The following is a 17,731-nucleotide window of genomic DNA, read 5'->3' on the forward strand; positions in this document are numbered from 1 at the left end:
TTTTTTGGTAAATATATTTAAATATTTAGAGTAAATCGCGCGATTAACGAAAAAAACACGTAATATCTCATTAAACTACTTGTGATATTTCGTGATTTTATTTCCGAACCTTTCCCCCTTCGAACTTCGCGTGATTAATGGACGATCCCTATATTATGTCGCTTAGCACATTCCCTCGATGTCCAAGTATAGCTCGGTGTGTTAAGCCCCTTATTCGGTCGGATTATGTTATTGAAGTTATACTTCCTTTAGCGTTATGAGAGTAAATTATTACGATGCGTGCGCGCAACACGAACAACCGACACCATGAAATTAGCTAATCATTAGTTAAATTATTACATTATTATTTAATATGTAATAAGTGTACAAATGAATTAATAAATACATACAAATACAAATTTTGAAAGTAAGAATTTTTTTTTTATATTTAAATAAAATTTAATCAGATAATGCGTTATAATAAAACTTTCTTTTAAAGTATTAAATACCATTTCTCTTTTATTAGTGTCGTTTTCTCTACATTTGATAACGCAAAGGAAAAAACATTAAGGAAGATTTTTATCTTACGCCAAAGAAGTATAACTTCTTACATGCGTGAATAAGTACACACACGTATTTTTATAATTTTCAGCCCTATCTCCCGAATGCAGGCTATGTGGATGTCGGTTATGACAAAATTTTTTAGAAAGATTTTTATCTTACGCCAAAGAAGTATAACTTCTTAAAATTAACTAATTTTCCGGATTCTATCGGGGACTGACCCCCCGTGTCCCCCCCGTGACATTGAAGGCTGCAAAGTCTTCGAAACCTCGGGGGTCCAATAAAAAAACCAGAAACCACAATAGAATCCGGAAAATTAGTTTAATTTCAATGTCTAACATTCGCGTAAACATAAGAAATCATTAAGTATAACTTCTTACGTGCGACATAAGTACACACTCGCATTTTTTTAATTTTCGGAGTGCAGGCCCATACTGTGTGGATGTCGCTTACGACATTCCCGTACATGTCGGTTGTGTCCGGCGCGCTCACAGCTCGGTCTCGGCGGCGGGCGCGAGCCAGTGCCGCGCGCGCCGGCGCCGCCCGCGCGGAGACTCCTACAACATACCAACGGTGCTTAGTACAATGAGGTATGTAATTAAGGCACATCCAATAATGGAAAAAAAATATGAATAATTGTTTATTACTGCAAAATACATAATATGCAAAGAAAAAATTTAATAAATAAAATAAAACAGTAGAGCAATGTGTTTGCGAACTATTTTACTTTGATTACTTAGTAGTCTTAGTACGAGAATACAATTTGTGTTTAGATGGCACAACGAATCTCAATAACTTATATATTAAAAGGAATAAAATCAAACGAAAATAAACTGAAAAAAAAACAAAACTTGCTTAAAATTGAATAACGGAGTGGTTTACAAAGTCGTACGGGCATCACAGTTTTAAAAAAAATAACGTCACACTTTAAAAGGAGCGGAGAGTCAACTAAATGTAACAAGCGACAAGGGGCCTAGGAGTCATAAGTTTTGTGACGTCATATGACAAATCGTCATCTTTATCAAAACACAGAACATTAATTGCAGGCAAAAAGTTACGCCCGTATTCATAGACGTTATTTATCTAAGGACGGAGCTGTGATAACAAGTCTGTTTCTCAGAGCTGACGGCATGGCAGCCTTCGCAGTGCGTAGACATAGGGCCGTTGTGATTAGCTAATATTGAGATACAACTTGAATCTAGTTGCCTGTCACATAAAAAAACCTGAGAAACAGACTTGTTATGACAACAATGCTCCGTCCTTAGATAATAATGATTAGCACTTCACGAAATTTAGCAACTGTATTTAATGTATTAAATGCTAAATGATGTTTAGCATGCTAACAATTAATGCTAATGCTAAATAATTCGACAGTAATGTATAGCAGGAGTATGTCATGGTAATGAAAGGGTATGGTGCGTGTGTGTGCGCGTGCGCATACCTGTGCGGCGGCGTGCAGCGCGCGAGTCTGCGCCAGCGCCTCCAGCGAGCACAGCGCCTCCTGCCGACACCACACCGACTCACATTAGCACCTTATCCAACAAACTAAACAAAACATTTCAATACAAATTTTACTTTTACTTCTACAGCAGTCAGTAGCGAAGTGTGAAATTTTTCAAAAGGGAATCCTACCCAACATACGCTTTTTCTTATTGCTTTGAACGATGAGACGAGCATACCGTTCGCCTGATTTTAAGCGATACGACCGCCCATAAACAGTAGAAACACCAACACCTTGAATTACAAAATATTTGGTATTCCACTGCCCTCGCCTTCCTGAGACTACAATGTTCAAACCGGAACACAACAGTGACTACACACTGCTTCACAGAAATAGACATGGCGGCGGTATCTACCCAGGCGGATTCTCACATATGAGAGACCTACCACCAATACTCATATCTATAAATACGGTAACTAAATCGTTCTAATGATAATTAGATATATGAATTAGGGAAAGGAAGCCAGCAGGAATCTGGTTGTATGAACCCTTCGCCACTGACGACGATGCTACAAGTGTGTTCATTGCATACCTACTTACATAATATACTTAGATTTAAACACTATCAGTAACTAAAAATAGGCTTGTTCTAACCGACATCGTATATAAAAAAAATAATTATTATTTAAATAAAGTCGCTTAGACATTTTTTATTGGACATAAAACCGTGCGTGTGTTTCTGTCCTAATGGCAACGACTTTAACAGAATAAATGTGTGCGCAATAATTTTGACGATTTGTCTGGCTTTTTGCCTGCGTCCCTGCCCATGTTAATAAGGTTTTTCCGGGATAAAACTCCCGTTTTATATTTTTTAGCACGCAGGAGTGAGATAAATTGCTATGAAAAAAAAAACATTTTTTTTTCTTTTTTTTTGAGATAAGCGCCTTCAGAAAAACTTTTTTATATATAAGTAGGAAACGTGACGTGTGTATGAGTTGGTTACCTGCATGTCGACGGCGTCCTCCATGGCGGCCATACTGAACGCGCCCGTCGGCTCCGGCAGCGGCTCCTCGGACCCGTCTACAAACAGACATAGCGATATGCTTTTTTTTATTAATTAGCTCGTATATTTAGCACACAGAAATCCTAGTATTATTTGTTTTATTTTGACATTATTTTTTTTTTTAAAAAAAATTTTTTTTCTAAGAAAACTTAAAAAACAATAGTTTTTTTGTCTAAGAAAAAGGTTTTTTCTTATCAGAAAACTAAAAAAAGTTTTTTTATACGAGAACTTATGGTAGACGTCCTTTTATCACTATGATTTAATATGCTAATTTCGGCCACGGCGGCTAATCTCAACAGAGATCGGCATTCGATATGAATGAAATTAGTTTGAGTTAAATGAAACGTAAGCGAGGTTAGATAACAAGTGCGTCACCGTGGTACGTGAAGAGATGCGGCGGCGGCTGCGTGTCGCGCAGCGCCACCGTGTCCGCCTTCAGCCGCGCCGCGTGCGCGCGCAGCCGCGCCTCGCTCTCCGCGCTCCACCGCGCGCCCTCCGCGCCCTCCGCGCCGCCCGCCCTGACACACACGGCTGTGTTACGGGCCGGTCAAGTATTACGTAACACTATTTGGAGAGGGGGGGGGGGGGGTCATGTATAAAGTTACGATGCGTTGTAGGGGCGGGAGGGGATTTTTATATAAAGCGTTATGTAACTGTTCAAATTGATTATAAAATAAATTAAAATTTAATTTCTCTTTCCGCCAATAGATGGCGCTAGTTCAAATATAGATCGCGCTATGGTTTACAAGAATTAGAAACTATAAGTATTTGTGAATATTTTTTTTATTTAATTGTCTTAGACGTTCCGGAAATTGAAGTTTTAATTTCGTTGGCTTTGTATACCCTTCGTTCAGTAACATTGTTTTTTTTATATTAAAACAATAACAAAGGTATTTTAGGGAATTTCCGGTACATGGCGAAAAAAATATATAATTTTAGAATTACATTACTTTCTGAGGGGGGGCCGGGGGCGTTCAGGAAAAAGTTTAACAGCGCGTTACATAGGGAGGTGAGGGGTCAAAAACCTTCAAAAATTGCGTTGCGTAATACTGGAACATACATCGTTCATTAATAATAAATCAATTACTTTTAAACAGCAAACACTGTCCATAATTAAATACAAAAGTAAATTACAAAAACAAGTTTTTTGTTTTGTAATACTATAGCTTCCTGTATACATACTGAGTGTCGTGTTGGAGCCAGGGTCCCGGAGACAGGAGTGGTTCACCGATGGTCGCGACCTGCTCCGCGTCCAGCCGCGCCAGCAACTGCCGCGCCACTAGCTCCGCCGACGCACGCTGGAATAACAGAAAACAAAAATTAACATGTAAAACATAGAGAAATAGTGACACGGGCGACCAAAAAAAAACAGTATGAATAGAAAAAAAAATTAAACCAGCAATGTATGGAAAATGTCAACAAAAATTCGGAGACCTACAAATTTAAAAAAAAAAACATGTTTCTCTTTCCCCGTCAGCAAGTACCAGCACGTGCCCCCCCCCCCCCCCGGTACCTGCGCGTGTCGCTGGTCGGTCTCGGCGAGCGCGAGCAGCACGTCGTACGCCTCGAGCGCGCGGTCGGCGGCGCGCAGCGCGAGACACAGCGACACCGACGACGCCTCGTGCGCCGCGCAACACGTCGACAGCCTGCCACACGGGATAATAAACCTTATTCATTCCGGTTTGGGAATATTGATTTTTGTATCATAATCAACAGGGCTTAGAGGAATGGCTTTTCAAATATTGCTATATTATTTTTATTTATGGAGACGATAAATGGTCACTTGTGAATGTACATTGTTCACGTATAAAGTAATTTTCATCTAAAAGAATGCAAAAACACACAACCCACATAATTTTGTATAATTTTACACATTTTTATATCATAAGTTATTTTATTTAAAATTAAAAAAATAACTTTTTAAGTAATTTTTACAGTGTCTAAGTTCATCTTTTTATTAAAATTTCTTATAAAAATAGCCTCATAACAAATCGACACGTAATATCTCAGTGTGCACAGTACCTGTGCGCGGTGTCCACGGCGCGGTCGAGCGCGCAGGCGAGCACGGCGCGGTCGGCGCGCAGGCAGCGGCACCGCGCCCGCAGCGCGCACACCTGCGCCGACAGCGCGCACCCTGACACACAACGACCGCCGTCACTACAGGCTCGCGCACTCACCACCTCGCTTGTTAACTCCCGAGCTCACTAGCTAACTCATACACTCACTCACGAGCTCACTAACAAACTTACTCCCGAGCTCACTAGCTAACTCATTCACTCACTCACGGGCTCACTAACAAACTAACTCCCGAGCTCACTAGCTAACTCATACACTCACTCACGAGCTCACTAACAAACTTACTCCCGAGCTCACTAGCTAACTCATTCACTCACTCACGGGCTCACTAACAAACTTACTCCCGAGCTCACTAGCTAACTCATTCACTCACTCACGGGCTCACTAACAAACTTACTCCCGAGCTCACTAGCTAACTCATTCACTCACTCACGGGCTCACTAACAAACTCATACACTCACTCACGAGCTCACTAGCTAACTCATTCACTCACTCACGAACTCACTAGTTAACTCATACACTCACTCTCGAGCTCACTAGCTCATTAACTAACTCATCAAATTCATCGCACATCCAGCACAACACATCGATACGATGAGATACAAAAAAACCCATTCATAGCATAATAATGTGCATGTGCATGTGCAGCAATGTGAATTCTGTTCAATATCGTTCAAGTGATTCTGGCATACACATGCTCACTCGCTCACTAATTAAACACTCATAGTGAATTATAACACAGTGATTGTAGCAAAACTTACGTCCGCTCAGACACGGCCAACTTCAAGTTAGTTACATCACCCAAGTCGTTCGCTTAGCAATTCGAAATTAACTCGATATAGATGTAAGGTACCTCGCCGTGTATCTGTAGTTGCACGGGCGAGTCACCATTTCACGTTACTACGTCATTTTCATTATATCAATTTATGCGTATCAATTCACCTAACGCAGTCGTGCAATCAACATTACATACATTTAAATTATTTTGGACGATCAGCTTTTGTGAACTCAAATAAAGAGATTGCTAAGTGATCGTCTTTGACTTCAACTCAACCTCAACAACATGAAACGAATGTAGTAGACACCATGCAATAGATATCATGATAAATCATTTTCTAGTTCTTTCAACAATATTCCTTTTGAATTATTCTTACACTAGCGACCCGCCCCGGCTTCGCACGGGTGCAATGCTGACTATTTAATGGATGTTATTATTATACATATAAACCTTCCTCTTGAAGCACTCTATCTATTAAAAAAAACCGCATCGAAATCCATTGCGTATTTTTAAAGATTTAAGCACACATAGGGACAGAGAAAGCGACTTTGTTTTATACTATGTAGTGATTATAAAATTTATAAAAATAAACAAATAATTCAATCCAGCACACACACTCGATCTTACTCATTCTCGTACTAACGTATCACACACTAAATATTTACATTATTCAATCAATCTAGATCTCTCACCATCATTAGCGGCGCTGACGAGTGCCTCGCGCAGGTCTGCGTGCGCGCACACCTCCAGCGCGAGCCGCTCCGCCGCCTCCGCGCACCAGCTCTGCAACAACACCACAACACCGCACTCACATTACACACTGACCACTACTGGCCACGGGCCTCTACTGAAAGGGTTTAGTGAGTTACTTACGAGAAATAAGTGATGTTGATAAAGTTAGTGAGGGAGCGAATGAGTGAGTAAATGAACGATTATTGAAATCAATAAGAGTAGCTCTGTGAAAAAGATAGAAAGGAGAAAGATAGAAAAGTTGATAAAGTTAGTGAGCTAAAATAGTGAGGGAGCGAATGAGTGAGTAAATGAACGATTATTGAAATCAATAAGAGTAGCTCTGTGGAAAAGCGACAGAAAGAAAGGAGTAAGTCAGAAAAAATTGTATCCAAAAAAATTGATAACAGTGAAGGAGGAAGTAATTGAATAAGGGAAAAAGTGAGTGCTTGCTTGAACGAGTACGGGAGTGTCGAAGTGAATGATTGAGATAGTGAGTGAATGATTCGATAAGGAGAATTGGTAAGTTACCGCCTATTCTGCTCATTAAATCATCTATATATTTATTTACACAAATGCTATACATAAATATATAAAGGCGCACTTAATGGTTAAGTAAATTTACTGTTAAGTGACAAAACGATTGAGAGATTGGCAATTGCTGATATTGTAACATAACTATCATCCTTATGTCTATCAACTTAAGATTGAAATACAAATAGGTCACCATTTTGTACCAAACGTTCTACAAAAACTACAAGTATCCTCATAGTTTGGACCCTCACCCCTTCATTGTTCACGTGGTTGGTGGAGTCGGAGTCTTCGGTCTTCCTGAGGCGGACCCTGGACGCTATCTTAGCTTGTCTGGACTCCGAGCGACCTGGAATGACAGGGAATATACTTTTAATTAACATATTATTATACCTTACTGGTATATTAACACAAGGTGGACGGACGACCTGGCTAAGCTCGCAGGAAGTCGCTGGATGCAGGCTTCCAACAGGTCGACATGGAGATCCTTGGGGGAGGCCTATGTTCAGTGGACTTCCTGTGGCTGAGATGAATGAATACCTTACTGGTGGTAGGTCTCTCATACGTGAGAGTCCGCCTGGGTAGACACTACCGCAATGTCTATTTCTGCCACCAAGCAGTGTGTAGTCACTGTTGTGTTCCAATGGATGTGATTGAATACCCACCAGGAGATGGAGTATACAGCCGCGCGTCAGGCGAGCCGTGCTGCCGCTCGCAGCTGCCGGAGCTGCCGCCGTGAGCCTGCCGCGCGTACTGACAGCATCTGCGGCAAACACAACTCTTCAATCGAAATACAGACTCCACATTTGTATTTGACAGTGGTAGACTGATGGTAGAGCATTCTTCGACAGTACAATAGGGGACCATACTATGCTGGATTTTGTACATTTTTCTATATGTAATGGTTAATAATACAAAAAATACTTCTGCGAAAACTGCATAAAAATTGGTTAAAAAATGAGCTAATAATTCATATTTCAAATATTGTTATGTGCAGAAGTGGGCCAGTTGTGGGGATATCGCTTCATCTCTTTCTTTCGCACACGTCGTAATTCCCGATGACGTCACATGTGGGTATTTCGTCTCTTTTCTGTTTCTTGTTATCACCCCTTCCACCGAAATTGTAACTTATAACTTGTTGATTTTTTCCCGGTTTTTAATAATTCCTTCTGTTATAATTTAACGTAAATACTTGATAATGGTAAAGAACAAAAATGAGTCCGGTACCCTAGTATACCTCACCTAGCAGTGTTGAGGCATATCTCGGAGTCCCTCTCCGAGAGGTTCAGGCTGGTGTCGCAGTTCTCCGTGTCCTGCTGACTCTGAGGTGACGTCACCTCCACGCACGGGTTCTCTGGCCTGCATGATACGGACACCTTATTGACAGATGTTACAGACGAAGATAGAAGAAACGAAATTATATAAGAGACGTGAGAAAAGGATAGAATGAAGAGATGTGGGAAGAAGAGATAAGAAATGCGGAAATAGGAGATGAGAAATAGAGATGTAGAGAAAAGACGTGTTTAAAGCACGCGAGAATAGAAGAAACATGGAAAGAATAGTTGAAGAGAGATACGAAGGGATTTGGTTAAACTAAGAGCAAAGGAGATAATTATACATAGCCGTTAGTACCAGTTTAACTTATAATACACTGTCCCACTGCTGGTCATGATCCTCCTCTACTATCCAGAGAGATCCTGCTTAATTCCACCACGCTGGCCTATTTCGAATTGGCAGACTTCACATAAGCAAAAGCGGCGATGGCCTAGTTGGTTGTGGAACGGACTGCCGAGACGAATGTCCGCAGATTCAAATCCCAAGGGCACACACCTCTGTCTTTTCTAAAAAAATATATATGTGTATTCTTTGTGAATTATCGCTTGCTTTAACGGTGAAGGAAAACATCGTGAGGAAACCTGCACACCTGACATATTTTCTATTAGGACTTTCGAGGGTGTGTGAAGTCTACCAACCCGCACTAGGCCAGCGTGGTGGACTAAGGCCTATTCCCTCTCAGTGATAGAGGAGGCCCGTTCCCAACAATGGGACAGTATATAATACAGGGCTGATATTTATTCGTAGGTTTCCCCCGGCGTTGACTGTAGCCGTCTACTCTAAAAAAATACTGACTCACCCGGCAGCATCGTGCGAGCTGGTGTCGGTGCTGTTGTCGGCCAGGTCTGGAGCCACCTTCGGCTCCTGAGGAGTCGGCAACTCCGCCGGACTCACCAGGGACGACGAGTCGTTCTGTTACACAAAGAAATAAATTGGAAATAGCTGAAATTTGTCCTTTTTTAATTGCTTATTTACCAGAACGAGCTGAGTTAATTGCTTTGAATGATGAGGCGAGATTACACTACTGTTTATGGGCGTTTGTATTAGCGCGTTCAAACAAACTCTTCAGCTTTATAATATTAGGACAGATTGATTTTTAACATTTCTAAGATCCTTACCATAAGGTGGTTTGGGCATTTGAAAGAGTGGATGATAGACTGACAAAGAGGATGTATAAGGAGAATGTGGATGGAAGAGCCGGTAGGGTTCGACCGCACCGAACCGTCAAATTTCAGATAACATTGTTAGTAAAGGCCAGGTCAAAAGTACCCTGAACCGGCGAAAAAGATGAAGGTGGAAAAAATAATTATTTCAGAATCGTGCAAACAGGCAATCCTTAGTCCCTGCCTGCCCCTATCGGATAGAGGCGTGATACTATGTATGTAATCCCATTAACCTGTTCAGTCCTGGACCTGTCCGCGTCGTTGTCCAGTTCTCCGGCTAGCTGTGTGGTCGATTCGCACTCGTCTGTAAAACAGATACCATACTATGAAAAAATATTCGGTACTGAACGAATTTTCGAAACATTTCTATTGGACTAGTCTGGAAGTATAATATACAGGCTCATTTTGACATTGCGTTACCAAATAAAACCACAGACTTATCTACTCTAAACTAACACTTTACAATAAGTTACTTGGACTTTAGATGTAAAATAAAAAAGTGTAAGTTTCGAACAATAAATATTTATAAAAAGTAACTTTTATTCTACGCACCCTAATGCCACTACTACTCTTAGATAATTCGTTGCAGTGACATCACACTTCAGTGGCGAAGGGTGAAATTTTTCAAAAGGTAACCCGGTGTAAAAAAAATTGGCGTTGCTTAAGATATCGGGGGCAATTTATCGGAAAACAAAAACTAAGACAACGGATTAGTCTTGATTCGAAATCACCAAACGTTAACATACCTACTAAATCACCTATTATGCGTAAATAATTGAAACATTCATAAAATCGAACAATAAACGTAGATAATTCTCCTTCCATTAATCACAATTATAAGTACATACCTATTAATTTGTTATAACAGCAACAAAAGTAAGTATTAAAATAATAACCACACTACCTACCTAAAAGTATCTGTTTATTTCTAAAATAAAACTGTAAATGTAATAGAAATAGGTATCACGATCGCCAAACAGACCAACAGTTTAAGTCTACCTACATGATAAACTTATATAATTATCAATTTAAATTATAATCAAGAAAGTTTATTCGTAAACTTTTGCTTGTATCGTGGTGCTATTTTAAATTCAGTAAAATATAATATTTATTTTCTTCTAACAAACATTTTGTGTCTAAAATCAAAAACTTTCAGATCTACTTCCAATATTTTACCATCTAAATACTAATATGTGAAATCATCGATTAATAATATACTTACGTAAAGGTAGACATTAAACTGATTACAAGTAGTTATTTCCATTATAATACACATTTATTTTTGTAGTTTATAAATAAACAAAGCGCTGGTAACTAAATATCACATAAGTATCAAAAAATAAAATGAATATGACAATTTACAAACACCGAAACTTGGTAGCATAATAAATTATGACGTTTGATGGACGTAAAAAGTGACAACTATACATAGTCGGTTAACGTGAAGCCGAACTAGCTCGGGTTACCTTTGCCCATATCTTCCGCACGATTCCAACAAACACTAGCATAGAAAGTCATAGAAAGTGCTGCCATCTATATTAAAAAACATACTACGACGTTAAGCCGCTTGACAGCGGGTTACCTTGCTCCTGTGGCGTCACAATTTCACTTTGGTAACGGAATTTCTGGGGAACTAAATACAAGATGCGCCTTCTAACGTTATTTAAAACAAGTAATCGATAGCGATTAAATTAGCAAACATCGGGCTACTGGCCGATAGATGTCATTATTAAGTGATCATCTATATATATAAAAATCAATTGCTGTTCGTTAGTCTCGCTAAAACTCGAGAACGGCTGAACCGATTTGGCTAATTTTGGTTTTGAATTATTTGTGGAAGTCCAGGGATGGATTAAACGGTGACGAACATAAATAATAAATAACGGAAAATACTAAAAACGACAATATAAGTTTTCAATACAAAATGTTCCTACCTGTCAAACATTTCATGTCTTTTCTCTTTTTAGAAATAAAGAACTGTAACATATATATACATGTATTCAGAAATAAGTCTGTTTCATAGTTGTATTACGAGGTCCGATTTCTTTGGTTTATTTTGTTCAAATACAAAACATTTCAGAAATAAATAAAGTGTAAAAGTGTCAGTGGGTTCTTAAAAATAGAAAATAAATAAATAAATTTCAAGACTATTATTAAAATCTATCATCAATTTGTCAGTGCGTGAGAACTTTATTTATCGTTATTGTCGCAAAATGCCACGGAGAAGATGACTTAGATAGTCGAAGTTAATCAAATGTACGACGAGCTACTTCACGTGCAAACCGTACTCTCGACTAGCGAGAGACAGATAATGATAACATACGTATTGTATGGCAAAATTGTGTTTCACAATAAAAAACAATAATAAATGTATGTAGGTGATACGAAGTTCACCGGGTCATCTAGTTATTAATAAGTTAAGCTATTATAATTATTGTCCAGTCTGATAATATGTTGTAAATTTAAATTTACCTATTAAATATATTGATTAGTATCACCGAAAACCTAAAAGGGAAGCCGGTGGGAATCGGCTTGTATGGACGCTTCGCCACTGTCACACTTTCAGTCAGAAATACACCCACGTACACGCCATATTCCTATTTAACTAGAAAATGATAAAAAAATCAGAAAACTAAAATCAGGATTTTTGGCTTAAATATTCCGTATTAGTGGATGATTTTTGTCACAATGTGAGCAAAGGTGAAGACGAGTATGTGGTTTCATTTAGTAACGCAATGTCAAAATGATCCTGTATATCCTTTTCTGTATGACTGCATCGAAGGTATAATTGTAATGTAAATGTAACAAGGTACGAGTACAACTACGCCGCTGAGGTCCTGGGTTCGAATCCTGGTTATGATAAATCCCATGATAGTCTTTTATTGGGTTTAACCATTAAGATTTGCTTAAAAGTGATTGTGCTAATATTATGGGCAATGGAGCCTTTATTTATTGGTTTAAGTCTTTAGGCAATTAGGTAAAAGACCTCGCAAAAATCAGCCACCTAGAACTTTGCCTTAGTTAAGAGTGCCACTGATTACGGATGTGACCAGGCATCTTTTGTCACTTCTTTTTTGGGAGCACGCTATTTCTCGAAAGTTGCAAGGCGATCATTTTTGGTACCCCCTCCGTGCCTGTACTTTTTAATGGCAATTGTATTTTAGTAGTTATCATACGTGTGTTTTTCTACCCTATCAGCCTATGCACGGCCTACCAGCTAAAACTCCGCGATGGCCCTCTTCAGCGCATTAGGGACGGCTGCGGGCTTCCTCTGACGGAAGTGTCTAAGTCTTCAGCCGCAGCCGCCCGTCTCCCGGGGGGGGGGGGAGTCTCAGAAGCCTCCACCCACCACCCTATCAGCCTGAAGTACGGAATATGTGCTCGATATGGCGATGAGCTCGCCTTCATCATAGGATGAAACACACAAAACATGGATGCACTAGGGCACGCCCTACATCGGTGATGATGGTGTATAATATAAAACAGGCATTACCAGAAACCTCCTCCTCCGGTATGGCCCTGGCGTGTTTGTCCGCCGCACGTCTCCTGACCAGCTCAGCTATGACCCCGTGGAGCTCCGCCAGCCTCGCATCATGAGCTCTCGCAGCGGTGGCCGCCCGCTGCCTCTCAGCGGCTAAGGCCCTCGCCAGAGCGTCACGCTCAGCACGAAGGGCCACCATGTCGTTACCACTTGATTGCGTAGTCACCTGGAAAAAGGGGTCCTTTATAGCCTTCTTATTTGAAGAGACGAGCTGGTCGGCAACTAGCAACCACACAGAACGGAATTATGAGGTACTGGTACCTATTGACTGCTTATACTCTACTGCTGTATCAAAATGCATTGACACCAAGAGATGAAGCTCAACGTAGTTTTTTACGACAAAGTTACCCCACTGCATTTGTAAGCGGAGTGGGGATTGACTAGAGATGATTATCCCTCGCAAGTCGACACAATCATGCCGGCCATTGGAACCGGTCGTTCGGAGCCATTTGAGATTACTTTAAACCCGCAACGATATTAATGAAATAGAAATATTTTCCACTTGCCTTCATAGTGTTTAGAAAAAATACCAAATGTATCCACATAGCACTATACAACCTACTAACATATTTACATACCATGATACCACTCCATAACCAAAAACCCAAAAACATTTCCCGATCCATCACCTATACATACCACGCTCATCCCATTCTGTCCAGGAACCGGCGGGGCAGTTACAGGCCGCAGACTTGAGTATCTCCAGGAGGACTCTCTGGAAACCTCTTCATCTCCCATGTTTGGACAACAGAGGTACCAGCTCCTACTCCTCCTGACTCCTGACGCCGTCTCCAATTGGGTCAAGGGTAATCTCCCCACAACTTCAAGTTCAGCTAGCAATGGTTCCTTCTCTTTCGGTTCTGGCATCGGAAACGTTCCAGCTGTGGAATAAGTCTCTTCCACAGCCTTTCTGGAATTCTCTGGAGTGTTATACTCTGGAAGACTCCATTGCCGGACTCTGTCTCTGAGTGGGGGGACTTCAACCACAGGTCCATCGTTAATCACTTCATTCGATTCGACGTACTCGCTCAGTTGAGTTTTTTGGGGGGTCATTTCTCTTGATACGTTCCAGATCCGCGTAGTAGTAGGCGGTGGAGCGCGGGGGCTCGACCCCCTGGGTCCTGGTGCCCGCCAGGATGTCGCTTCTCATATCATTGTGTCATTATTGATGCTAGAGTGTTAGAGCGAAGGTTTTATGAACTGTTATTATGAAACCGTGCAGCAAGCGTGCAGCAAGTATGCGTCACGGATGCGTTACATGTGCATCACGGTTGCATTATAATAGTCGATGTGGTAAATAAAATATAGCCTTATATGTAAGTACATTATTCTGAAATGACATAAGAAATTCGAGCTAATCCCACGAAGGTACACTACTGAAACAAAAGCCTATCTATTTTTGCGACCAAGCAGCAGTGTGTAGTCACTTGTGTTCCGGTTTGAAGGACATTGAAGCCAGTGTAACTACTGGACATGATGAGACTTAACTAACGTCTCAGGATGGCGAGCGCAGTGGAATACCAAACACTTTGTAATACAAGGTGTTGGTGTTTCTACTGTTTATCGGTCGTATCGCTTACCATCAAGCGAACGGCAAGCTCGTTTCGTCATTCAAACTATAAAAAAAAGTCTATCAATTAACCCAAGACATGGTCCGTGCTTCAAATTAGATCAAAATTCGTTCAGCTGTTTCTGCATTAACGTCTAACAAACAACATACATACAACCTAAGCTCTTATTTAATAGAAAGTAAGATATATTTTTATACGAGCACGGCAAAGTGACCTCTATGCACCTGATGTTAAGGTGGAGTCCAATAGAAAGTCGACTGACAAGAGATTACCCCTCAGTCGACACAATAGGGGACCGGCCTATGCTTGATTTTGTACATTATTCTATATGTAATGGTTAATAATACGAAAAAGAAACACGTCTGCGAAAACAGCATAAAAATTGGTTAAAAAATGAGCGAGTAATTCATATTTAAAATATTGTAACGTGCAGAAGTGGACACGATGTGGGGATATCGCTTGTTGATTTTTTACCGGATTTTAATAATTCCTTCTGTGTTATAATTTATATAACGTAAATATTTGATAATAGTAAGGAACAAAAATGAGTCTGGTACCATATTATATTGGAACCGGATATACACACTACACTACAAGAAGGAAGGTTTATATGTATAATAACATCCATTAAATAGTCAGCATTGCACCCGTGCGAAGCCGGGGCGGGTCGCTAGTTTTAATATAAAATTCGAAAAATAGTTTTAGTGGCAACACTATTTTCTGCCTACCCTAAAACCCTAAAAGGCGTGAGTGTTCCTTTGGCAGGCACTACGCCTGATATATATAATGCAGACGAAACACCGAATGTGCCTCATTAAAGCCCGCCACATGCGCCGCGTCATTTAATGAAAGACCGCGGGAGTGAGGGAAATCTTGATTGTGTCTGGGAAAACGATTATATAATAATAATATCAGCCCTGTATTATATACTTGTCCACTGCTGAGCACGGGCCTCCTCTACTACTGAGGGATTAGGCCTTAGTCCACCACGCTGTAGTGCGGATTGGAAGACTTTACATACGCTCAAAATTCCTACAAAGAATATATCATGTATGCAGTTTTCCTCACAATGTTTTCCTTCGCCGTGAATAATAATATCAGCCTTGTATTATATACTTGCCCACTGCACGGGCCTCCTCTACTACTGAGAGGGATTAGGCCTTAGTACACCACGCTGTAGTGCGGGCAGACTTCACACACCCTCAAAATTCCTATAGAGAACTTCTCAGATGTGCAGGTTTCCTCACGATGTTTTCCTTCGCCGTTAAAGCAAGCGATAATTCACAAACACAAAACTTTAGAAAAGTCAGAGGCGTGTTGGATTTTGAACTTACATTCGTCTCGGCATTCCGTTCCACACCCAACTAGGCTATCGCCGCTTATATTCTTTTGTTTTTCTCAAATCTAATCGTATCGCTGTATCAGTAGATAGATCTGTTGGCATTGTTCCAGAGGTCTATGTCCTGATGAGTATTTCTCACGTTTTCTCTATCCGAACTACGGAGTCATTTTGACATTGCTTTACCTAACTAATGATTGTCTCGGTGGCGTCGTTGTACTGCGCGGTATAGCGCTCTGAGGTCCTGGGTTCGAATCCCGGGTCAAGCAAAGTGATATTTAGGTTTTCCTGCTCAGTATCAGCCCTGAGTCTGGAATTTGTGCCCGATATTATAGGCTCGTCCTCTATCACATCATGGGACGGAACACACTTGGCGAACTGTGGGTGCCTGTGCATACCTCTTCGGGGATAAATGCGTGATGTTGTGTGCGTGTTAAATGAAACCACATTGGACAATTAATATTTCCAACTCCTCCCTATCTTTTTATTTGATTTCGTTTTGGATAATGACAGATTAATGTTCCCTGAGACTCGGCGAGCTTCACCGCTCGGTGTCAAGTCACTGCTGATCCTACAGGAGTTGTAGTGGGGGGTGTGAGGGAGGGAGTCTCAAGACATATCTTCTGGAAAATAACACTACAATAATATACTCCGTAGATAAAATATATAGTGTAAGTTTCGAATAAAATTAATATGAATAAGTCATTTGCTTGCGGCGATAGCCTAGTTGGTTGAGGAACGGACTGCTAGGACAAATGTCCGCAGTTTCAAATCCCAAGGGCACACACCTATGACTTTTTTAAAATTATGTGTGTTTTCTTTGTGAATTATCGCTTGCTTTAACAGTGAAGGAAAATATCGTGAGGAAACCTGCATACCTGAGAAGATCTCTATAGGAATTTTGAGGGTGTTTGAAGTCTGCCCGCACTACAGCGTGGTGGACTAAGGCCTAATCCCTCTCAGTAACAGTAGAGGCCCAGCAGTAGGACAGTATATAATACAGGGCTGATATTATTATTATAAGTCATGTTTTTATGCGCCCTAATGCCACTACTGCTAAAGAATAAGTCGCAGCGACATCACACTTTCAGTCAGAAATACACTCACGCACACGCCATATTCGCAAACTACAAAATTATCAAAAATCAGAAAAATAAACCTCTTTTTTTTTTGTGAAAATAATCCTTACTCATGGATGTTTTTTGGTGCATTATTAGCAAAGGTAAATTAACTAAATACTGGTGGTAGGTCTCTCATATGTGAGAGTCCTGGGTAGGTACCACTGCAATGTCTAGTTCTGTCAAGCAGTGTGTAGTCACTGTTGTGTTCCAGTTTGAAAGACATTGTAACTACTGGACATAATAATTAACATCTCACGTCTCAGGATGGCGAGCGCAGTGTAATACCAAACATTGTAATTCAATGTATTTGTGTTTCTACTGTTTATCGGTCGTATCGCTTACCATTAGGCGAACGGCATATTTCGTCATTTAAGGAAAAAATAAGGTAAATCCGAATATGTATTTTCATTTATGCAAAGTCAAAATAACCTAATATGTATGCGATTTTAGGTTTTTCAACTCTATATCAGTCAGGAGTCTGATCACATCACTACATAGTATAA

The 17,731-nt window shown here is 40.4% G+C and overlaps 1 protein-coding gene across 1 annotated transcript; it reads right to left on the reverse strand.

The window, feature by feature from the left end:
- Positions 1 to 841: 841 nt before the first annotated feature.
- Positions 842 to 14,233, reverse strand: LOC115452470 (the record flags this gene model as incomplete). Its single annotated transcript, XM_037447228.1, is given in 15 exon segments — positions 842 to 1,097; positions 1,982 to 2,041; positions 2,985 to 3,061; positions 3,420 to 3,562; positions 4,227 to 4,342; positions 4,558 to 4,690; positions 5,067 to 5,178; positions 6,591 to 6,681; positions 7,413 to 7,507; positions 7,824 to 7,921; positions 8,401 to 8,517; positions 9,293 to 9,405; positions 9,890 to 9,960; positions 13,150 to 13,363; positions 13,837 to 14,233. Coding segments are annotated over 15 exon segments (1,906 nt in total), but the record flags the coding sequence as incomplete, so codon positions are not given.
- Positions 14,234 to 17,731: the final 3,498 nt, after the last annotated feature.

This window comes from Manduca sexta, unplaced genomic scaffold (assembly GCF_014839805.1).
Source record: "Manduca sexta isolate Smith_Timp_Sample1 unplaced genomic scaffold, JHU_Msex_v1.0 HiC_scaffold_744, whole genome shotgun sequence".
Classification (NCBI taxonomy): domain Eukaryota; kingdom Metazoa; phylum Arthropoda; class Insecta; order Lepidoptera; family Sphingidae; genus Manduca; species Manduca sexta.